A 23675-nucleotide genomic window follows, 5' to 3' on the forward strand; every position below is an offset into this window, starting at 1 on the left:
CTCCAGTACTGCAGTTCCTGGGTCCAGAGCCAATCTATCGCCCCCTCATTTTGAGCTCTAGTAGAACACCAGCGGGGGTCTTGTGCCAGATGGCCAGCACATAGCCATTGCTTCCACCTAACTCAACACCTTCTCGCAGAACTCACACCAGCTCCCTGCCTTGCCTGCCAGGCGTTTGCGTGGACTAGCCCACTCAGTTCTCTGGAAGCCCATGTGACATAGATCTGAGTCTTGGAGAGGTTAAGAACTGACACAATTATTCTGTCCTGCTTGCATTCTAAGCCCCAATTTTTCTTCTCCTTTAGCCTTCTTGTGCTCAACTGGGAATGAGCCCAAGAGGAAGGTGAGAGGTAACCACTGCCTCTTTTCTGGAGAAGGAAACTGAGACCAAGCGAAGCAGTGACTCGCTTCAGGTACGCCGGAAGGTGCGGGGCCATTGGTCCTTCCTTCCTGGGCACTGACTGGCAATTCCCAGAGCAGTTCCCGCCCGGAGCCTCAGTTTCTCCCCCGCTGCTAGGAGCGCGGCGGGCGGGGCCAGGCAGGTACAGATTACGCAAGTGGACCTTCCCGGGCAGCCTGCGCACGCGCGCCATTGGCAGCTGCTGTCAATTACGCGCGAGGGGCGGAGCTGGGCGGGGCGCGAGGAGGCGGCCGGTCCAAGATGGCTGCTTGGTGAGCAGCGTGGGGCGGGGGGCGGGGGCCGTCGGGGGGCGGTGGGACGCTGACCCCGCCCCCTGCTGCTGCCAGTCTGCTCCGGGCGGCGGCGGCGACCGAGCCCGGAACATGGCGGCCGCGGCGCGCAGCTTCGGGCCCGAACCGGAGGCCGAGCCGGCCAAGGAGGCTCGCGTCGTGGGCTCTGAGCTCGTGGACACGTATACGGTGTGCCGAGGGCCCCGGTGCCTGAACTAGGGGTGGCGGCTGGAACCCGATTTCAGAGTTGGGAGGTTGGGGAGGGAATCTGGGCCCAGCATCTGAAGAGGAGGAGGTGGGGGACTGCGATTTTGAAGTGGGGACCTGGAATAGCGGAATCTGGGGAAGGACCCTGGGCCCTGCAGGTAGGGAAAGAGGGTCCTGGGGTGGGGCCCAGGGAGGGGGCCTGGGAAGTGTACGCGTTTAGAAAAGCAGGATAGGGTTGGGGAAAGATTAGAGGATAAAGGGGGTCTGCGGAAGACAGGAGTCGGGTTGAGGCGGCGGTCCCTCTAGATCTTCTAGGCCTTGAGAGGCGCCGGCCTGGGAGGACGTGACAAGGGGTCTGGAAGGAGGGGAATTAGGGAAAGGGTCTCTGATGGATGAAATCTGCAGAAAGGGTCAGGGCCCTGCGGGCGGGGGCGGAGGAGACGGGGCCTTGACGTGGGAGGCCTGAGGTTGCAGTTGAGATTTGCTCTAAAAGTGAAGGGGGGCTCAGGTTCCTTGGGGCTCTGGCAGAAACAAGAATGGGGTAAGGGTGGAGCCTAGACACCGGCAATTGAAGGGGTGGCTCAGGGCTGAAAGCTTAAAACCGGGGAACCTTAGGGATCTTCATGGCTTTGGATTATGGGGGTGAGTTGGTGCTGTAAACTGCCCACGCACACTTCAGAGCTACGGGGGTGATGGAGGACAGCAAAGGGGGCAGGTTCCAGACTGTGATGAGTTGGAGGCCCTCCTGGGTCTGGATGGGATTGGGCACCTGGCCTACAGGCCAGGTTGGCTGCCTGGCAGGGACTGAGCATCTGAGCACCTCCCAGACTCCTGTCTTTTGTTCCTGGAAGGTGGGAAGTATGTGGGGGGCTTTGGCCCTGCCTTCGCCCCATCCTTTTGGACCTCATCCTAACCCTCCTCCAGGGTCATTCTTTCCTGTACTGGAGGGAGGGGATGGAAACTGCCAGGCTGGGTAGAGAGGCTGGGGACTAATTCTGTAGCAACAGGCAGGCCCTGGAGAAATGGCTGCTCCTCCATGGATGCTTAGGCTGAGTTGATTACTTTCTCCTCCCCCTTCCCTGCTTGCTTCAGGGAGGGGCGGGACCCTAGGACCAGGGGTCCTCATCCAGGTGAAAGTTGAGGTCTCTGAGTTGATGCCTGGCCGGCAGTCATGCAGCCACTGCATTCAGCTGGAGGATAAGCTCCAGAAAGCTCTCCTTATTCCGCAGGGCTGAGTCCCTCCTCTGAATGGTTGTCAGGGAGATGGTGACCTAGACTGACCATACCGTTTTGTGTCCTTTTGTCCGGGTATGCTGAGTTGAATATTAATGCACCTACCTTTGGTTGAACACTTGCTACATGTCAGGCCTTATATAAAGCATTTTGAATGCATTATCTTATTTGATTCTTAAATCGACCAGATTTTAAGATGGAGGAACTGAAGCTCAGGGAGAACTTAGGCTCTCAGCCACTTACGTAAGTGACATACATAAACCATAGCCAAGAAATGCCAGAACCTGATTCTGAACCCAGATCTTCCTTGACTCCAAGACCCGTTTCTTTTCTGTTAGGGCTTGATTGTCTATCACCATTCTCTGCCGCCCTCCCCTCAGCTTCTTAGTGCCTTGACTCCTAGCTCAGCAGCAGAAATAACAGCCATGAACATGAATCCACAGCTGAGAGCACTGGAAAAGGACTTGCTTCCAGGATATACGCAGAGCACCTGGGAAAGAATTATAGCAGAAAAGCTGGTGCTGCCAAACCTGACCCTGTTTTGTCTCCCTTAGAGGAAATGGCCTTCTTTGCCTGCAGCACAGATTGGATTGGGCTTTGAATTACATGGAAGTTGGAGTTAAAAAACAAAAGAGATGGCTCAGTATAATGGCCATCTTTTCCGTCCCTCACTGTTGGATAGAACTCACATTTATCTAATGTGCCTGCCAGATCCAGTTCTAGGGCTGTGGAAGAGGCTGAGAGGGAGCCCTGCTTCTCAGTAGGGGTCAGGGACTTCTTGTTGCTAGCTAGGCAAGGGCTATCGGTTTTCCCTTTTAGGTTTACATCATCCAAGTCACTGATGGGAGCCATGAATGGACAGTCAAGCACCGCTACAGTGATTTCCATGACCTACATGAAAAGGTAATCCTTGAGAACTGGGGTCCTGTGTCTGAGGCCTTGGGGGGCTTCTAGGCCAAGTTCCCATTGTGCCATGCATTGGTTTTAGGGCAAAACAGGCTCCGTGCCAGTTACATTAAACAGTTTATTAATGTAACTGAAAAAAAACCCCAAAAAACCTGTTAGATCCTGGGAGTCCAACCCTTGCATGAGGCAGTGCTCAAAGAACAAATTTTAACTTCAGTTTTAAGACTGCCAGTCCTAGTTTGGATGTGAGGTGCCAGGACAGCTTCCTGGGGAGGGAACAGGTTTGAACTTGTTCCACCTGACTATACCTATTCGAGAACGTGTGCTTTAATATCTGGCTGTGATTCCATTTCTTCGTTTGTTTTTGGCAAGAGCTGCCTTTTTCTGGGTTGTTTGCATCACGAGTGTCTTAAAGATAGGCCACCGCTCTGATTGGGTTTCTTTCTGGCTTGGAAAAGATGGTGATTTTAGAGACCCACAGGTATTATTTTTCCTGAATGTCTCCAAGATGGAGCTCCTCTTTCCGAATTCAATGGGTGTTGCTAGTGCTAATTGAACTTGCTGACAGATCCCAGGTGCACTAGTTGGTTCACTAATCCTGATACAACTGCCCAGGGGGCTGTGGAAGTCATAACAAGCACCTGCCCTCAGGCAGCTTGTGTTGGCCTAGCTCAATTACAGGCCCTCTTGGTCAGTGGTTGATGTGCTTATGCTTTCTTACAGCTTGTTGCAGAGAAGAAGATTGATAAAAGTCTGCTTCCGCCCAAAAAGATAATTGGGAAAAACTCAAGGAGCTTGGTGGAAAAGAGGGAGAAGGATCTGGAGGTCTACCTCCAGACACTCCTGGCCACCTTCCCTGACGTGGCCCCCCGAGTGCTGGCCCACTTCTTGCATTTTCACTTCTACGTAAGTTCCTCTCAGGTTTTCTCCTTCGCCTGCAACCCCACAACCGCTAAAGCTCCCAGCAGCAAATCCTTGTAGACCTCAGCTTTAAGGAAAGGTGGGCTGGAGTTTGACCCTTAGGTTAGGAGATGGAGGAACATCCTTAGCGGTGTTGGAGTATGGGCAGAAGCATGTTCATCAGCAGATATGTGTTACATCAGGCTGACTGGCTATGGCCACAGAGAGGTTTTCCTCCACCACAAGATATTTTTTTGAGCAAAAACAGCCGGTGGGTGTTTGAACAAGGTTTCCATCCAAATGGGTGGGGTCAGGTTGGAAACAACTGACACCTGGCATAGACTGTTGAGTTGCTGGTTCCTGGTTCAAGACTCATTAGGAGGTCGTATGTGTTGGCAGAATATTGCCATCTTAGGGCATCATCAGAGTCCAGGGGTGCTGAGTGAGGATAGATGACTTCCTCTGGTGGAAGTTTATGTCTCAGGGCAGCTCTGGACTCTCTTCTGGATGGAGGGACAACTTTCATGGGCTGCTTGTGACAGGGTGCATTGTCACACTTCAAGGAGGGAAGTTTGGCGGTGTGAAACCAAAACGTTAAAAAGCCATCAATTTCATTTCTGAGAATTGACTCAAAAGGGAAAAATTGGGAAACTGAGAAAAGGTTATGGGTACAGATGTAGTAATTCCAGGATTATAATGAGATACTGAAGACAAAAGCTCAACAGGAGGTGACTTAAAAAAAATTAAAGGGTGCAACCATGTAATTGAGTATTATTGCTGCTAGAGAAATGACAGTGTAGCTGTGGATTTGTTGACATAGGAAAATGAGAATATTACAATATGAAAAGAGCAGGCCAGAAAATGTTATGAAGGGTATGGTCCCATTTTTATTTAAAAAAAAAAAAATTGTATGAATGTATTTGTCTAGGAAAATCCTATAAGGTTATATGTCGAAATACTAGGAGTAGTTGTCTCTGGGTGATAGATTTTTGGATGATTTACATTTAATTGCCTCTTTATGTGATGACAATGGGGAAAAAAATCCAGTCCCTTTCGGAAGGGACCTCTGGGTTGTGGTCTTAAAGGCCCAGACTTGCTCAACAGGTAACTGTCTTGAGGTATTATCAGAGTAAGACAGCTGAACCTTTCTTCAAGTATTAGAAGGAGCCTGGAAATTTGGTGATAGTGCTAGCAGTGGGCTCGGCTTGGAGGGGCCATGTGAAGAAAAAAGTGGCATTTATAAGTGGGATATTTGTGTATATATCTTTGGATTTCATTTGGCATATGCCAGTGATATTTGGGGTCAGCAGTAGTTTCCTGTTGTACTTTTTGTGGGCTTTTGTTTTGTTTTTTGCTTTTTTAGGGCTGTACCCGTGGCATGTGGAGGTTCCCAGGCTAGGGGTCAAATCTGAGCTGTAGCTGCTGGCCTATACCACAGCCACACCAATACCAGACCCGAGCCACGTCTGCGACCTACACCACAGCTCATGGCAACCCCGGATCCTTAACCCCCTGAGCGAGCCCAGGGATCAAACCCGCAACCTCATGGTTCCTAGTCAGATTCATTTCCACTGCACCACAAAGGGAACTCTTGTGGGGTTTTTTGTTTTGTTTTGTTTTTATGTTTTCTTTCCTTAGGGAAAAAAAAAAAATGTCCGTTCCTTATATGAGTCTTTCAGATGAACCTAACTGGTTAGTATTTTAAGAAATTGTACTTTAAGAAAGCTTTGATTAGCTATTTAAGGATAAGACCTGATAAATAGCCCTTCGCAAATAGAATTCACTGCTTAAAACCTGGGCCTTTGAGGCGATCTCCTCGCTGTCTCTGAACATGGAAAGGCCTCAACTGCTCTTCTGAGATAGGTTTGCCTGAGATTGGCCTAGGGCCTACCCCACATCTGTGGTTCTGTTTAGGGCATGCTTTATTGCTTAGAGCAGTTTGGACATACTTGAAATGGCTGTTATCAAAAGGGCCCCTGATTTATAAAAATTTAAGGTTTAGAAAAAATAATTGACTCATTAAACTAAATCAGGGTTTCTCAGCGATGGCACTGTTGACATTTTGGGCTGGACAATTGTGTGGGGGCTGTTCTGTGCAATGTTAAGCAGCATCTCTGGCCTCTTCCTCCTAGATGCCAGTAGCAGCCCCCATTACCCTACCTCCAGGCTGTAACAACCAAAAAACCTCTCCGCATGCTGCCACATATCCCCCTGAGGGACAAATTGTACCTGATTGAGAAACACTAGATTAGATCTTCAAATGATTTTGGACGAAGAGGGCCCAGAAGATTTGTCAGCCTTTTTTACAGTTTGGGAACCCTTAAGGAATGTTTATGGTCACCTTTGCACCATTATTGTCCTCTCCGAAATTGTTCCCAACATGCTCCACCTCTTGTGGAGCTGACATTGCACAAGGTGGACCCAGGGAACCCTGTTTGGCTGAAGTGTGGATTTTTTTTAATTGAGATATAATTTGCCATAAAATGCACTCTTTTAAAGTGTACAAGTCCTTAGCTCTTGGTGTATTAACAAAGTTGTGCATCCGTCACCACTATCTAATTCCAGAACATTCATCACCTGAATAAGGAACTGCTTACCCATCAGCAATCACTAGTGTACTTTCTGTCTCCATGGATTTGCTTATTCTGGACATTTCGTATAAATGGAATCTTACAATATGTGACTTTTTGTGGCTGGGCTTCTTTCACTTAGCATAGTATTTTCAAGGTCCATTCATATTGCAACATAAATCACTACTTAAGTCCTTTTATGGCTGAATAATATTTTACTGTTTGGGTACACCACATTTTGTTTATCATTTATCAGTTGCACATTTAGCTTGTTTCCACTTTAGCTTTTGTGAGTAATGCGGCTCTGAACATTCATATATAAATTTTTGTGTAGACCTTTATTTTCGATTCTGTTGGGTATATACTGGGAGTAGAATCGCTGGGTTTTATGGTAACTTTATTTGCGGAACGGACACATTTTTTTCCATAGCAGCTACACCGTTTTACACTCCCACAAGCAGTGTATAAGTTCTCATGTCCCCACATCCTTGCCAACACTTGTTACTGTCCAGTTTTTTGGGTGAGTGTAAAGTGGTATCTCATTGTGATTTTGATTTGCATTTGGCTAATGACTAATAATGTTGAGCTTCTTTTCACATGCTTATTGGTTACTTGCATATCTTCTTTGGAGATGTATATTCAAATCCTTTGTACTTCAAAGATAAGGTTTCTTTTTGTTGTTGAGTTGGAGTTCTTTATAAACTCAGGATATTAGACCGTTAGCAGAAATAATATGCAAATATTTTCTCCAGTTGTGTGGATTGTCTTCATTTTCCTGATAGTATTATTTGAATATTTTGATGAAGTTTGTCTATTTTTTTCCTTTGGTTGCTTGTGTTTTTGCTGTCATATCTAAGAAACCATTGCCTAAACCAAGGTTGCAGAGATTTGCAGCTGTGGTTTTCTTTTCTTTCTTTTCTTTTTTCTTTTTTCTTTTTTTTTTTTTTTTGTCTTTTGTCTTTTTGTTGTTGTTGTTGTTGCTATTTCCTGGGCCGCTCCCGCGGCATATGGAGGTTCCCAGGCTAGGGGTCTAATCGGAGCTGTAGCCACCGGCCTACGCCAGAGCCACAGCAACGCGGGATCCGAGCCGCGTCTGCAACCTACACCACAGCTCACGGCAACGCCGGATCGTTAACCCACTGAGCAAGAGCAGGGACCGAACCCGCAACCTCATGGTTCCTAGTCGGATATGTTAACCACTGCGCCACGACGGGAACTCCTCTTTTCTTTTTTCTTTTTCTTTTTTTGCTTTTTAGGTCTGCATCTGTGGCATATGGAAGTTCCCAGGCTAGGGGTTGACTCAGACCTGCAGTTGCCAGGCTACAGCACAGCCACAGCAACTCAGGATCCAAGCTGCGTCTTTGACCTATACCACAGCTCACAGCAACGCCCCATCCTTAACCCACTGAGCAAGGCCAGGGATCGAACCTGCGTCCTCATGGATACTAGTCAGATTCGTCAACTGCTGAGCCACAATGGGAACTCCAGAGCTGTGCTTTTCTTTCTTTCTCTCTCTCTTTCTTTCTTTCTTTCTGCCTGCCTTCCTGCCTTTCTTTCTTTTTATTTCTTTTTTGCTTTTTAAGGCCACACCAGCAGCATATAGAGGTTCCCAGGCTAGGGGTCCAATTGGAACTACAGCTGCCGGCCTACACCACAGCCACAGAAATGCAGGATCCAAGCCGAGTCTGTGACCTACACCACAGCTCATGGCAATGCTGGAGCCTTAATCCACTGAGCGAGCCAGGATCAAACCTCCACCCTCACGGACATAGTTGAGTTCGTTACCGATGAGCCACAGTGGGAACTCCCAGTTTTAGCTCTTATATTTAGGTCTCTCATCCATTTTAAGTGAATTTTTGTGTATGATGTGAGGTTGAGGTCCAATTTCATTCTTGGGCAGTGTGGATTTTAATGCAAGGGAGAAAATACCACTTCTCTCCCCAGCCGACTGAGATGGGGTGTTCAGGGGCCATTGCAGCCCTGGGTTGCAATGAGAGGGCACACCTCGGCCCTGTCCTGCTGTGCTGTCTCCCTCTGAATGGCTGTGCCCTGATACTCTTGCAGCACCCTAAGGGACAGACCTTATCCCCGAACCTTGAGAGCAGAGGTTTTCAAATTCAGTGAAGCAGAAGCCTATAGAGACCTCCAGCACATCACTTTGGGGCAGGATGTCTAATAGTGGACTCAGAAGGCAGGCAAAGCTGAGTTTGTCTCCCAGCCCTGCTGCTTTCTGACAGTTCATTCCAAAGGCAGTCATTTAACCTCTCTGTGTCCCAGTTCCTCTCGTGATCTGGAGGGTGATGACCCAGGCCTTTGAGGATTGTAGGAGTGAAGGTGAAGGGCCTAGAAGAGCAGCAGGCCCATGGTGGGGGCTCACCAGATCCCTAGCAGTATAGGCTGTCCTAGTGAGGAAAGGCACTCACTTCTTATCATCAGTGGCATTTATATCTTTTTCTTATTTTAAAGCTAGCTAGCTAGAACAAAGGCACTTTTTTTTTTTTTTTTTTGAAATTTGAAATCAGGAGATAGAACTGTTACCAAAGAATTGTTACCATCTTAAAGGCAGCCTTTGCATTTGTAGCCCTCATTTCTTTTTGTTGCAAAGTACAGATACTGTAAATGATAACAGGTATCATTGCAACTTATTTTCAGTCTTGGAGCTCTCTTCAGCCAAAGTTTAAGCTTGAATCTCTCAATGGGGAATTGTTATGCAAATTAGGCACCTAACTTTATTAGAATGCCTCATTACAGGCATGAAATAAAAGTCATAAAAGGACTCCCAACCCTTACCGTGTTTGTGTAAACCACACAGTGAAGTGTAATGGAGTACGTTGTTAATGTCCCACTGATACATACTCTGTGCTTGAGCAAGTGCCAAGCAGGAGTATCAGGCTAGCCTGGGGTTTTTCACTGAGCAGGCATCTGTGCTGCAAGGTGCACTTGGTTGTGACCTGTTCAGATCATTAGAACAGCCGTACTAGTCCATGGTGGGTTTGTGTGTGCAGCTCACATCGCTGCCCAAGGCTGCAAACCAACACATGATCCTGGCAGGTGACTGACTGGTCTGAGACATGTTAGGAGTAGGTGTTGAAGTTTTTAAACATAGCTAATTGTTTTTATTTAATTGAAAAGATTTCTGAAGTATGAAGAAATGGTTTTGGGTTTTTGTCGTTGTTTATTTGTTTTAATGCATTGCAGTTCAGATATCTGTGGCACCCTGAAGCACTTTAAGTCCCTTCAGCACGGATTGGGTGGAGTGTGTGTGTGGCGTCACCCACAGGTAACCTCTGGGCAGAATCTGCAGGAGCTTAGACTGGGGCCTACTGAGCTCGTCTCCTCCTGATAGAGGGCTCAGGGAGGCCCGACTCTGCTTACCTTTGCACACAAGGCCACAGTTCAGCCAGAGCACCCAGAGGAGGCAAACAAAATGCTTCTCTAAAGGGACCATGGACCTCCATTTGGGGGCTGAGGCATTTCTTTGTTCAGTCTCCCAAGGTGAAGAAGATCAACCTGAGAAACTAAGTAGATACTGTTGCAGCAGGGCACACTTCCTGGGGCTCAAGAGGGGGGGGGAAGAAATTGTTACATTGTGTGTTTTTTAGATTTCTCAGGAAGTGAAAACCTGTGTTCTGCTTAGCATGAGCCCTTGGCTCTCACTATCTCTTAGCTTTCTGTCTTGGGGAAATCCCAGTTCTATCTCCTGAGCAGGGCTGGCATTGACGCCAGCTGCCTGAAGAAGTGTAACTCAGAGGGTGAGACTTGTTGAGTACTAAGGGTGGGCAGGGAGCCATTTGTCCATGTGAGACTTTCTAGGAGCCCCATTGTCACCAATGGGGTTGGAGAGGCTGAGGAGCTACCTTTGGGGACTTGAAGTGGGTGCAGATGGGTAGCTCCTGGGAGCCTCTCAGGAATCTGTATTTGTCAAGGCTCTCCGGGCGATTCAGCCTGCAGCCAAGATGGGGAAGTGCTGATTTGGAGACAGGGCTTGGTTCTCAAAAGTGTAGATAGAGAAATGAGACCATGGATCATTCCAAGGTCTCACTGATCTTCAATTCTTCAAAGCAGCCAAGGAAAATGTAATTGAGTTTAAGTTGCAGGAAACAAGTTGAATTTCCAGCGAACTCATGGCTTCTTCTGTCATTAGCTGGAGCCCTCTTCGGCGCAGAGCCTGCTTTGCCCCTCTGGTGGCCCTTTTACATTTGACCCTGCATCTTGCCAGACTGAAAGGCCTAAATCTCTTAATGCTGGAGCTGTGTTGGCTCATTTTTCTCCCTTTGGCTTTTTGTTCATTTGTGGGAAGAAGTGGGTGTTATTCTCATACTGTATATAAAATGAATTTCAAGCAGATGACAGAAATAAACACATTGGGGGGGGTCCATATAACTAAAAGAGGAAATTAGGGGGATGTTTCTATAATCTTGGGGGTAGAGATTGAGAAGTCGCAAAGGAAAAGAATCACAGATTAAACGGTGTAAACTTGACAAACCTCTCTGTCAGAATGCTGTGAACACAGGTAAAGGCATATGCAGATAGGGAGAAGATTATTTCCAGCATAAAAACAACCTTTAAAATATCTGGTGGTGCAGCAGTTAAAGGATCCAGCAGGTTCGAACCCTGGTCTGGGAACTTCCACATGTCATGGGTGCGGCCAAAAAATAGTATTCATTATGTAAAAAGGTGAGGAAGAGACAAACAGCAGAAAGAAAAACAGAAAAAGGACACCCTGTCTCTTGCAACGTGGTGCCTTTCAAGTCCTGTAAACATGTGGATTGAGTGGCCTGGTGGCAGAGAGATTCCTGAGGTAATTGTGCAGCCTCCATCTGGACTTGTTTACGAACGTCTTGTCATCTAGTTACAGTTCTTACCTGCAGGATGTGGTGTAAGAACCCCATGGTTACACCACTGAAATACTGAGGCGCATGTGTACAGAGAGGGGTTTCAAGGCCAAGTGCTTGGGAGTGTGGCTTTGCTAGTTTCTAGCCATGTAAAATTGAGGATTGTAGGACCTTTCCACTTCAGTTTGTGTGCATGAAACAAGATTCAAGATAATGTCTTGCTCACCTAGGGCGTTGAGAGGATTGAGTGAGCCCCTCTGTAGGGAGTACTCTGGCCGTTAGAGTGAAATAAGACTCCAGCACGTTAACTGTTCATGTGAATGAAGTCTTGTCCTTACTGTGCCCCCTTCATCCCATCACCCTCAAAGGAAATCCATCCTTGCCTCTTTCTGGTCACCCTCAGCCTAGTCATACTGTTGCAAGGCTTGGAAGCATGACCACAGGAAGAGAATGGCTGCTCACTCTTTCCTAAGACAGCTATGAAACAGGAATATTATGTCAGTCACTCAGGGAGGGTTAGCTCCGGGGCGGCCCTTTCCCCCACCAGGTTGATGGGAGCTTCTTTTCCAGAAGAAACAGGACTGCCTCTACCACAGCCTCCTCCTGGGCTTGGCAAGTGCTCATGGTGCTTGTTCTCTCTCTCTCTCTCTCTTTTTTTTTTTTTTTTTTTTTGCCGTGCTGTGGCATGTAGAAGGGCCAGGGATCAAACCGGCACCACAGCAGTGCCCACCGATACACCACAAGGGAACTCCATGTTCCCTTCTCCTTTTTTTAGGGCTGCACCTTTGGCATATGGAGGTTCCCAGGCTAGGGGTTGTAGCCCCCAGGCACAGCCACAGCAACACCAGATCCAAGCCATGTCTGTGACCTACACCACAGCTCATGGCAACGCTGGATCCTTAACCCACTGAAAGAGGCCAGGGATCAAATCTACATGGATGCTACTCATACTCGTTTCCGCTGAGCCAGGCCGGGAGCTCCCACTTCTGCTTCTGAAGAGATATGTCAAATGTCCATGTAACTGGAAATACTGTTTCCCTCTCTGAGAATCTTGAATCATTGTAGATTTTATTCTCTCCATTTTGTTTCACTTTCTGGAGAGCTGGCATTGCAACAGCAGATGGGATAGATAGCAGGGAATGTACAAGTCTTGGTGACTAGGAGCAGGTGGACTTCCTGACTGTGGGTTTTGTTTTGTTTTGTTTTGTTTTCCTCTGCAGGAGATTAATGGCATCACTGCAGCACTGGCTGAGGAGCTTTTTGAAAAAGGTATATGGCCCAGGGACCTTGAAATACTGGGTGTAAGTTGCCTAGCTCTGTAGGTGACCAGAGGCTCAGAGTGGCACAGAACTCCATCAGGTGCTCTGTGCCAAGTAAGTTCTAGCCAGGGCCCACCTCCCTGGGACCCAAATCCTTTGACCTGATCTTCAGCCACACCTGACTACCTACCTGCTCTGCAGGTCTGAGGAGCTGGGTCCTTCGCCTTAGAACCCCCAGATTCCTGTTTCGGGGGCTGGCCCCAGACTCAGGATCTATTCCAGGGCCTTATGGTAGAGTTCTGGAAGGTAGTGCCATGCTGCCCTCTTGCTCCGGGTTTGTCCTTACCTGAAAGGGTTCAGATAGTGAACAGAAGCTGACTTTGGGTCACAACCCTTCCAGAGAGCACAGTAGCAGTAGCTAAGATGCAGTAAGTGCTTGGAAGCTAGCCTTGTGTTTGCATCTTACTGCTTCCCCCGAGGAGGTGCAGAAAAGGACCCTGAGGATGAGAGGCCCAGTTACTTACCAGAGGGTATATGGTTGGAAGGAGCAGAGTGAGGGCCAAATGCCAGTGTGTCTGGCTCAGAACCCCATCCTGCTCTCAGGCCCTGCACTATGCTGGCACCATAGGCTTCGCCTAACCTCAAGACATCCACATCTTGGAGGCTGCAGCCTTGCCCATTGTCCACAGGGCTGCCTGCATCAGCTTTCTCCTGGCCAAGTGCCTCAGATTGTAACTTGGCCTCACCTCAGAGAGGTTTCCCAGCTGTACATTCCCGAGGCCCTTCCCTCCTTTGTAATCACATGTTCTGGGTCTACTGTGGGCCCATCAGCTCAAGAGGGTGGCTGCTTATATACGTTCAGGGCTCCGGCTTCATCCTGATGTGGTACATACACATAATGGGCACTGGCTAAGTGCTTGTTCACTGTTTGCCCGGTGGACAGTTGCTCTGGCCACACATCAGGGTTGGGGCCGGGGCCCAGTGCTCACCCCTTGGGGTGTGGCTGTTGCAGGAGAACAGCTCCTGGGGGCCGGCGAGGTCTTTGCCATCGGGCCCCTGCAGCTCTATGCGGTCACTGAGCAGCTGCAGCAGGGAAAGCCCACGTGCGCCAGTGGGGATGCCAAGACTGACCTGGGGCACATCCTGGACTTCACCTGTCGCCTTAAGTACCTTAAGGTAAAGCTGGGGCAGCTTGGTCTTGGAAGGTTGCTCAGTCATGGGCATGCAGTTCCTTGCCTGGCAGTGTGTGTGTGGAGACTGTATAGGTCCTGGGGGAAGGAAGGCAATGTTTAATGATCTTGGCACTGTGCTTCTGGCTGTGAGCACCAGGGGGCAGTCATGATCCAATGTTTCCCTTGTTTTAAACCTTGGCTTTAGCCTGCTTTGTTGACTGGAAGTGGTGAGTGAGAGTACATGCCCAGAATGCCTCACACAACCTGACAAAGCTTCAAGTGGGGTTTGGTAGATGCTACAGCATTGTTCTGTAAACATGGGTAGAAAGTGGTTGCAGAAGCATCCCTGATTTAAGTCATTAATTTGGCTGTAGGTTTCTGGCACAGAAGGACCTTTTGGGACCAGCAACATTCAGGAGCAGCACCTGCCATTTGATCTGTCAATATTCAAGTCTCTTCATCAGGTTGAGGTAAGGCCCAGCCCTGTGTAGGATGCTTCTGACTATCCTATCTGTGACTACGGGATGTTCCTGATGTTTTGTGTCTATATTTAATTGAAGGCACTGTTGCTTTTTTGTCAGTATGTGGCAGATTCCATTTAGGTGAGTAAGGCCCATCTGAAGTCAGAGAAAGAGAAGCCTCTGTTGCTCTTGGCTGGTCTGCATGACCCCACCCCTGCAGCATTTGGACAGGAGGGAGCAACAGTGCCCAACTCCTTCTGGGCCACCTCGTTATTTAAGTTGAAGTGCTAGGAAGCCCTCCTGAGGAGCTAACAGAGCCAATTCCAAGTCTCTGTCTCCCAGGGCAAATCCACAGAGGGTTTGGAGGGTTCTCTGCTCTCTGGCATGCCTACACCTAACAAGAAATAATTTGCAGTACTCACTAGTAAAGACCTGTGTTCATAATGCCAGTTTTGATACCATTCTTGAAATGCATCGATTTCTCAAGTATGGCTTTTGTGTTTTATTCCTGTGCCCCAAGTCTGATGTACACACCTTGATGGAATCTTCTCAGCAGCTGGGTGAAATGGGCACTTACATTCCTGTTTTATAGTTGAGGAAACTGAGGCTTAGGAAAGTGAGGAAGTTTGGTCAGGATCGCACAGTTAATGAGGGGGAAGCTAGGATCTGAATTAAGGCAAGTCTGACTGCAGCATGCTCGGCTTGTCTCAGAGACCTTGAGGACCCTTCCCTTGATGGGAATTTGTGCCTTGACCAGCACAGGCGAGTAGGCTGGGAGTTAGAGGAGTACTTGGCTGGGCAGGCCGAGGCTCCACCAGATGGAGTCCACATCTGTGAGCTCTTAGGCAGGTGGCTCGAGGGAGGATGCAGAGGGTGCTTTGGCCTGCAGGGCTGCCAAGGCCAATGCAGCAAGGCAGTGAAGTTGCAGAGGCCCCTCACTCTCCAGCTCTGGTGTCCTGGCCTTAGTTTTCTGTCTACCCACCAAGCCCCAAGCAGCCCTTCAGAAAAAATGGAATGCATGGTAGTCACGAGCCCACTGTCTTACAAGCTATTTCAGGGAATGTTTAGTTAACACGAAAAATTGGGGGAAAGAGAGACTTAGGATTTGAGTTACCTCCTGCTTCGAAGTATCTGGGGTCACTGATGGTTGTGCTCCATCTGCGCGTGAATCGTAAACACCTACTTCCCAGGACTTCTGGTTAAAATTCTTCTCTAGGTATAGAAAGAAACTGAGCAGCAATGCCATTTCTTTTTTCTTTTTTTCCTTTTTTTGTCTTTTGCCTTTTCTTGAGCCGCTCCTGGGGCATGTGGGAGGTTCCCAGGCTAGGGGTCGAATGAGAGCTGTAGCCGCTGGCCTACGCCAGAGCCACAGCAATGCGGGATCCGAGCCGCGTCTGCGACCCACAGCACAGCTCTCGGCAACGCCAGATCCTTAACCCGCTGAGCAAGGCCAGGGATCGAACCCGCAACCTCATGGTTCCTAGTCAGATTCATTAACCACTGCACCACGATGGGAACTCCATCAATGCGGTTTCTGAGACACGGCTCTTCCTCATTCCAGATAAGTCACTGTGATGCCAAGCACATCCGGGGGCTGGTCGCATCAAAGCCCACCTTAGCCACAATGAGCGTCTGCTTCTCAGCAACCTCCATGAAGGTAGGCTCCACCTGTGACCTGCCCAGGGCTCCATCTGAGGGCCAGGGTCCTGCACTGTCCCTCCCACTAAGGATCATGTGAATACTGCTGCAGTCTCTCAGGACCCAGAGGCCGGACCTTCCCCTGGGCGGCCATCCATTCACGTGGGACCTCCCAGTGCTTGACAGTCCCTGGGACACTTCAGTCCACATCTTCATCAAAAATCAACACTGATAAGAGATTTTAAGGAACTGAGTAATCCTCCCCTGCCCCCAAAAAAGTTACTGATTTTTGCTAAATTGTTTAGCAGTGACAAGCAGCAGAACAATGTGTTAAGTGGATTCATAGAAATGTTTCTCTTGGTGTGAAAAGGCCTGGCTTAGCACTTGTTCCTACTTTATTCTTAGTGGACTTAAAGTCACAGGCAAGGTTATGTATGTCGGGCCCTGTTGTCTGTATGTCAGTGACAGGAATACTCAAACTGAGAATGTAAGAGGTTTCTTCTCTACTTACCTTTTTACTAATTGCATCTTAATGATGTTAAAATTCTTCTCTAGGTATAGAAAGAAACCTAGTGCTACTTGGCAGTACTCACAGTGCCTGATTTGGCTTTGGTGAAGTTTTTCTCTTGAGGCTACTGGCTGAAAGAAGGAGGCTTACAAGCAGCTTCACCCCTCTCGGAGGCACTCCCTGCTTCCTGGCTCACGAAGCCCGAGATAATTCATTGAGAGAGGAGAGGGTTTATCCAAGGGCATCAGGAGTCAAAATGAGGAGTTCTGCCTCCCTCCCCTCGGATGGTGCCCTGTGCTCCATGCTGCTCCCCTGCCTCAGTCCTGCTGGATTTTACCCTGTGAAGTAATGGTTAAAGGACTTATGGTCCGCTGTAGGGACCACAGTGCCAGCTTGTAAAGCACAGTTGCCTGGAAACACTGCAAATTCTGACCTTCAGCCTCTTAAGATTTAAGCCAGAAAAGACATCACCATATAACAAAAGGTCTTGTGAGCTGGAAAAGCATTTGCTCCTAAAGCAGGGCCAGAATATATTCCAAGTGGCTGTTATGTTCCTAAGCTCTTCAGTTATTTCACAATCATTTCAAGACTTATGAACCAAAGCAGCATTTTAATGCAAGATCACTTCCACATACTAAATATGCTCCAGCCCTTCCTGAAATTTTGCAATGATTGTGTTCCCAGTCAGTGTTGCATGCAGGCCCACGTGTGGTGCTCACCAGATGTTCTTACACAGGAAGTCCTTGTTCCTGAAGCCTCAGAATTTGATGAGTGGGAGCCAGCAGGGGCAGCCCTGGAGGGCCCTGTGACTGCCATCATCCCCACATGGCAGGCGCTGACTGCTCTGGACTTGAGTCATAACAGCATCTCCGAGATCGACGAGTCTGTGGTATGCTCTCCACAGCCTGACCAGACTCTAGGGCTGGGTTTTTAGCCTGGCTTTTTTAGAAGGACCACTGAAAACCTGTATCCAGTGCTCTGTGCATTGCCTGTATTTTTTTATTTCAAAATGGAATTATTAAAACTAGGTGAAATAGTACTTAGAACAAATGAAGCATATTAATTGCATGTGCTTTTGGAGTTCCTTGGTAGCCTAGCAGGTTAAGGGTCAGGGATTGTCACTAATGTGGCTCCGCTTGCTGCAGTGGGGCGATTCAGTCCCTGGCCCGGGAACTCCTACATACCATGGGGGTGGCCAAAATAAAAAATTACATGTACTTTTTGATAGAACAGAAACACAGTAAGTGGTAAAATTCATTCCCGAGGGAGTGGAATAGAAAAATCAGTCCATGGGTTCCAGATGTGCCTGGGTAAGAGTGACATCCAGACGGTATTTGGGCAGTAGGGTTGTGATTCATGTATTTGTGCCTCTCGAGGGATGTGGGTGGGGTTGAAGAAGGATACACTTCCTTCTGCCTGCGACCTTGCTGTTGGTCCTTTTTATAAGCCAAATGTTCCATAAAAAGAACACTTGGTTAGCACTGGAGTCCCTGTGTGCTCCTGAGGACATGCTGCTGGGTGGACATGGGTAGGTGTCACATCAGGGACCCTGCATAAGTGCCCAGCCCAGAAGTGGTGGCCAGGAGGAAGCATCCTAAGATGTCTGTCCACCATGTGCAGGGGCCACATAGGGTCTAGCCTCCTAGGGTAATAGCAGATTATGTCTTTTTTTTCTCCACAAGAAACTTATTCCAAAGATTGAGTTCCTGGATCTGAGTCACAATGGAGTGCTGGTTGTGGATAATCTGCAGGTAATTCATGTCATTGGAAACCATCGTTGCCTTCATGCTTCTCATGATCCCCCCCCCACCATTCTTGCAGGATTTAGGAGACAGATGCAGCCTTGGGCCTTTGGCCATCCTCTGGGGTTTCTCTCATAGGCCCTTGAGAGGTCTGGGTACACCAGAGGTTTGCAAAGGCAGGGGCTGCTGCCTTTCCCTGGAGGATCCCAGTAATGCACAGCAAAATCATTGCTTTAGTTCCCAAGAATTAGAAAAGATGTGTGGATACAAATTGAGCAGATGGGAGATGATGTGCCTCCATCATGAAGACAGCCTCGTTTTATAGCCCACGCCTACCCTTGGGTGGGGGTGCCACTGTGTGTGACATGCAGGAAAGGAGGATTTCCCTTCCAAATAACTGTCAGAGGGGACAGAGCCAATATGTGGAACTGGTCGTTTTAGGTTGGAAGGCCCATCATACCCTCCATGTTCATCCCCTTTCTTTAGAGCCTTGACCTGAACTATTTCACCCTGTTTTCCTGCCGCTGTAGCACCTGTATAACCTTGTGCACCTGGACCTGTCCTACAATAAGCTCTCCTCCTTGGAAGGCGTTCACACCAAACTGGGCAACATTAAGACCCTGAACCTGGCGGGCAACCTCCTGGGGAGTCTGCATGGCCTGCACAAGCTCTACTCTCTGGTCAACTTGGATCTCAGCAACAACAGAATCGAGCAGGTGAGTCACATCCCAAGAGGGCCTTGGGTGTGGGATAGCTGGGCCTTGGCATTTATCGCTTTAGGGAGAACGGTAGGCTTGACTTGTCTCATGGCTGTCAGGTCTGTGGTCATGTAGCTGAAGTGTTAAAAGAGGGGACGCTGGGTATGCCTTGCAGATGGAGGAGGTCAGGAGCATTGGCAGCCTCCCGTGTCTGGAGCACGTGGCTCTGCTGAACAACCCTCTGAGCATCATCCCAGACTACCGGACCAAGGTGCTGGCTCAGTTTGGAGAGCGGGCATCCGAGGTAAGCTGCTCGGGCACCAGGTGGGTCAAGGCATTGTCCACTGATGTTGGCAAGTCGGCTGCCTCCCTGGGAGAAGGCTTCCTCACTCCTTTCCTACAGGGGGCCACTGGCTGCTATGATTCCCCAGTAGGCTTCCCTTATATCTGTCAGAGCTTCAGGCTGGGGGGTGCACCGCATAAACCAACAAACACAGCCTGAGGTGTGGAGGGACTGTCTGCAACCTGTTAAAGAGTAATGTTTATTAAAGGCAGGGGTCAGGAATAAGACACTTAATCACATTTCCTGGACAGTGCCTGGCCATTTATTCTGACTACCGACTTGAAGGGTTTGCCCACCTTGGCCAGTGTCACCCAACCCAGTATCTGCCACCTGCAGCATGGCCATCCACCACTCACCAACGTAATAGGTCCTCCTCTGTTCACTCGTCTCCTCAGCCTTGAGCAGGCCCTCCCCTACTCACCCCAAATCCCAGGCCAGAAGGTAACTGGAAGTCTGTTTGTATCTTCCCCCACCACCACCCTCCATCTCTTTTCAGCCGCAAGTGCCCCTTTCTTCACACTGTCACCAGGGCAACAGTCACAGAATGTCACCTCCTATTCCTCTCCCCAACTCCCAGGCCATCGAGACCTTCCCTCATTTGACTGCACTGCTGCCCCCACTGCCACCCTCAATGCCTCCTGGCCCATAGCTCCCGCCCTGTGTTTGCAGGTGGGGTGTTTGCCTTCCTGCCTGCTTCCTATACCTTTGCCCTCCTGGTTCCCCAGCCCAGAAGACCCTTCTCTTGCTCTTTGCAGATCTGAGTTCCACCATAATTGGAGGTTTAGTTCAAGGCACCATCTTCCCCCACACCCCTCCACCTGAGAGGCCTTCTCAGTGGACCTTGCAGTCCTGCCTTCCCTTCTTAGAGAGGGACTCCCAGAGACAGGCAAGACAGTGTGGGACCTCCCCAGGCCTCTCCAAGGAGCCCCCAGGTCATTTCTGTGGGTGGTGAGCCTGCCTCCCAGCAGGCTGAGCCTCCATGGTGTCCTATATCCTGAGGGGCCTGGCCCACACCTTGGCAGGACCCCACCATTCTGCTTCCTGTGTGCTTGCCAGCCCCTACACTGATAGCCATTTTCTGGTCACTGTAGGTCTGTCTGGACAACACAGTGACCACAGAGAAGGAGTTGGACACAGTGGAAGTGCTAAAAGCGATTCAGAAAGCCAAGGAGGTCAAGTCCAAACTAAGCAACACTGAGAAGAAGGTGAGTCTTTGCGTGGGAGGTGGGAGGACAGGCATTAAGGAGCCAGCCCAGGGAGGAGCTGGCTTGTGGAGAGCTGGGCCTGGAGGGACCCATGGAGTCCTGGCTGCACCCCTTCTAGGCTGCATGATGTTGGGCAGGTCACGCCCTTTTCTTCTCAAATGTGAGATGGGGCTGATGATAGGACCTGCCACGGGGGCTTGCTAAGGGTTAATGGAGATCTCCTTGCCCGGCACTGAGGTTTCTGAGCTTCTCACATCTCCAGCTCTGTTGAGTTTGGTTCTGCATCTTCCTCTTCTCTCCCGGTCTGACTCAAGCACTCCTCCTCAGGTCAGTGAGGATTCCAGGCTCTCTGCTGCCACCTGCATCAGACCCAGTGGCTCCCCTCCCACGGTGGCTCCCACCTCAGCCTCCCTGCCCCAGCCTATTCTCTCCAACCAAGGTAATCGAGTGTGTATGTTTCTGCCTAGCAGAGCCCCACATGCCCTGCCTGGGGCCCTGGCTGGGCTGGGGTTGGGGAGAGATGCCGGCACCCATTCCCTATAGGGTTCAGGTACAGGGAGGGCACGTTGCTGTCTACACACCAGCTGCTCAGGGTGGCACATGGCCTGGGTGCCTGGCTTGATTTCTGTCATTTGCTTAGCAAGGACTTCCAATTGCTCTGACACCCATATCTAGTTCCTCTAGGGTACCGTGGGGTGTGTTCTGTAAATAGGCTCAGGGTTGCTGGCCCATAAGGACCCCACTCCCTTGCAGGCAGTGTGGCCAGGCTGGCTTCTTGTTAATGGGAAGCCAGGCTTTGTTACTTCCCAAGGTTGGGAGCCCCGATCCCTGTATGGGGAGCTTGCCTCATCACGGTGGCCCTCATGGTATGACCCAGCCCCCCACACCTTGTTGGTGGGGCTGAGATGGGCTGTCCATGGACCCATGGAAGACAAATCCCCTTCACCCACCCATTGTCTTAGCGTTTTCAAAGGGCTTTCACCTCTGAACCCAGGCATCCTCGGAGATGAGTGAGTGAAGCAGGTCCCATGAGTGACTGCTGGCCCGGCCCCCACGGAAGAGGGGAGGGTGTGCCGTCCCAAGTGGAGCCGAGGCTCGGGACACACAGGAAAGAACGCCGCCCGCCCGGGCTCCTGGAGATGGAGAACTTGGTGTGAGGTCTTGGGAAAACAGTTTGACCCTATGTTTCAAGAGCCAGAAAAACATTCCTTCCCCTGGACCTGATAACCCCACTGGTGGGGATTTTATCTTAGCAGAAGATAAGGGGCAGGGGGAGGTGCAATGCTCACTGCAGTACTACTTATGCTAGCAAAACATGGGATGTGACAAACATTAACGTGTGTGATTAAGGGGTGGTCTGAAGTACGTTGCAGCTGCTGCATCCAAGAGAGGAAGGCTGGCTGAGAAGGGAGGAGCACGGGGTTGAGGCAGAGAGCCTGCCACAGGACAGCACCCCAGGGTTCCAACCGTGAGGCAGGAATGAGACTTCCTGAGGACAGACAGTGGCATTAGTGCTGGAGTAGTCATCCGATTGCATTTGTAACACTCTTGACCGAGAAAACTCAGTTTTATTCTTTTACATTAAAGGGGAGGGGGTTTGTGTCACTGTGAAGACACTTCCCTGACCCTGTCTGCTGCTGCAGGACCAGAGCCCTTCGGGGACCCAGCAGCCCCACGCTGCCTGTCACAGCACTTGGGGGCCTGCAGGGGAACAGCATGATGAGGCTCGGGACAGGGAGGCATGGCTGGTCCCAGAGGCCAGGGACCCGCCGGTTCTCAGTCAGCGTTTGTTAGTCAAGGGGCGAGTGAGTATGTAAGTGGACCAGCCAGCCGCAGGCAGCACATGAGGCATCCGGCCCCGAGGCTGCAGCTGCACCAGCCAGACTCAGGCCTCAGCCTCGCTTCCTCACTGTCCCTGCTCCTGGGGACATGACACAGAGTGGCTCACTGTAGTCTTCCCCTTTCCCATTCCTGGACATTTAGACGTTGTCTCCAGATTTGCACCTCTTATGAATAAAGCTGCACTGGATGTCTCTGTGTGCACATCTCTTTCCTTTTTGTGAGAAACAACGAAGGTTGGGCCCCCATCTAAGCATTCTCATGTCTCCTGTCCTGTCCTCTGAGTGGCCCTTTCTGACCACTTGTTTGTACAGACCCCAGTCCAGGAAGGAAGCAGAAAGACTGTCCCTGTCCACATTTCCTCAGCTCCAAACAGGGCTTGGGTGGGGGGGCCAGTTAGTGACAGGAAAATGTTGCTCTTTCTCACTAATGTGGAGGAATCCACAGATGTTTGTGTTCAGCCCTATGCTACTGAATCTTGCTTGGATGGACAAGGATTTCTCCCTGGGGGGAGCAGCTTTGTTCCCAGCCTGATTCTGTAGGAGTAAACAAACTTGTGAATAAACTGGGCCTATGGGGGCCTGCCTGGAGGAAGCGCTGTCCAGTAAACACTAGGCCTCTGGTCAGCTCAGGAGCTGTTAGCCAGCTTGTTGGAACCATGGAGGGTTGTGGCCACAGGGGGTGATGTGTGAAATGCCAGAGTTGATTCTCCAGCTAGGTCTAGGGGCTGAGAGGAGGCTCTAGAGAAGTGGTGAGGAGCAAGCGCCTAGGCTAGGTCACCCGAGTTTGCATCCCAGCTTCCCTGACCTTGTTCCCTCAGGCACCTTGTAGCCTCCGGAAGCTCTTTTTCCTCTACCCTACTTCATCGATTCTAAGATGCACATACTTCCCACCTTGTGACCTCTCTGAAATTGAGATGCATCTTTCAGTCAGTGGCATCCCGTAGTCACTCTCAGCCAGCTGCTATTCGTGATGAAGTTGTGTGAAAGCCTTCCATGGATACCTGCTAAGACCAAGATGGCACCACGTCTATGCATCTTAGATTTGATGAACTGTGGTAAATAACAGCGGTGGGGGCGGCTGCGCATGAACTATTGCTAGGGAAGTGCTTAGTGCTGCTCCTGGTCCATTGGAAGTAAGGGCTTCCTGCCTGCATCCTAATTGGAGAGTTTCAAGATGACCACGACAGGGCCCCTGAAGAACTTGAGGCTTCTTGTGAAGTTGACCTATGTGCCCGAGGGAGAGTGGGCAGAACGATTTGGCACATTTGTGGAAGGGAGAGAGGTCGAGAGGGCTTTGTAGAGGTAGTATGCCAGGTGAATCTTTTTATTTATTTATTTTTTTGTCTTTTTGTCTTTCCTAGGGCCACACCCTTGGCATATGGAGGTTCCCAAGCTAGGGGTCTAATCAGAGCTGTAGCTGCCAGCCTACACCACAGCCGCAGCAACGTGGGATCCGACCCGCGTCTG

At 49.8% G+C, this 23675-nt stretch overlaps 1 protein-coding gene across 14 annotated transcripts in view; it reads left to right on the top strand.

The window, feature by feature from the left end:
• Positions 1–755: 755 nt before the first annotated feature.
• Positions 756–23675, top strand: part of NISCH (nischarin) — a 34408-nt gene continuing 11488 nt past the window's right edge. For 5 of the 14 annotated variants that reach the window (XR_014823214.1, XR_014823215.1, XM_084988526.1 and 2 more), the window contains exons 1-13: positions 756–879; positions 2950–3033; positions 3760–3942; positions 12562–12610; positions 13613–13776; positions 14147–14242; positions 15795–15890; positions 17116–17268; positions 18062–18130; positions 18652–18837; positions 18995–19123; positions 20254–20367; positions 20695–20806. Coding sequence is in view for 8 of the 14 variants with exons in the window: in XM_005669635.4 (XP_005669692.1) it covers positions 784–879; positions 2950–3033; positions 3760–3942; positions 12562–12610; positions 13613–13776; positions 14147–14242; positions 15795–15890; positions 17116–17268; positions 18062–18130; positions 18652–18837; positions 18995–19123; positions 20254–20367; positions 20695–20806 (1531 nt within the window). In the remaining 6 variants the exon portion in view is untranslated. Of the gene's footprint in view, positions 1056–2949; positions 3034–3759; positions 3943–12561; positions 12611–13612; positions 13777–14146; positions 14243–15794; positions 15891–17063; positions 17269–18061; positions 18131–18651; positions 18838–18994; positions 19124–20253; positions 20368–20694; positions 20807–21361; positions 23601–23675 lie in introns of those variants that run through there. The other 9 variants (XR_014823216.1, XM_013981770.3, XM_084988521.1 and 6 more) reach the window with 5 other exon arrangements.

This window comes from Sus scrofa, chromosome 13, assembly GCF_054392235.1.
Source record: "Sus scrofa isolate SSC_HxYL_T2T_F1_AM1 chromosome 13, Sscrofa_HxYL_maternal_Yorkshire_Landrace_v2.0, whole genome shotgun sequence".
In the NCBI taxonomy this organism is placed as follows: Eukaryota; Metazoa; Chordata; class Mammalia; order Artiodactyla; family Suidae; genus Sus; species Sus scrofa.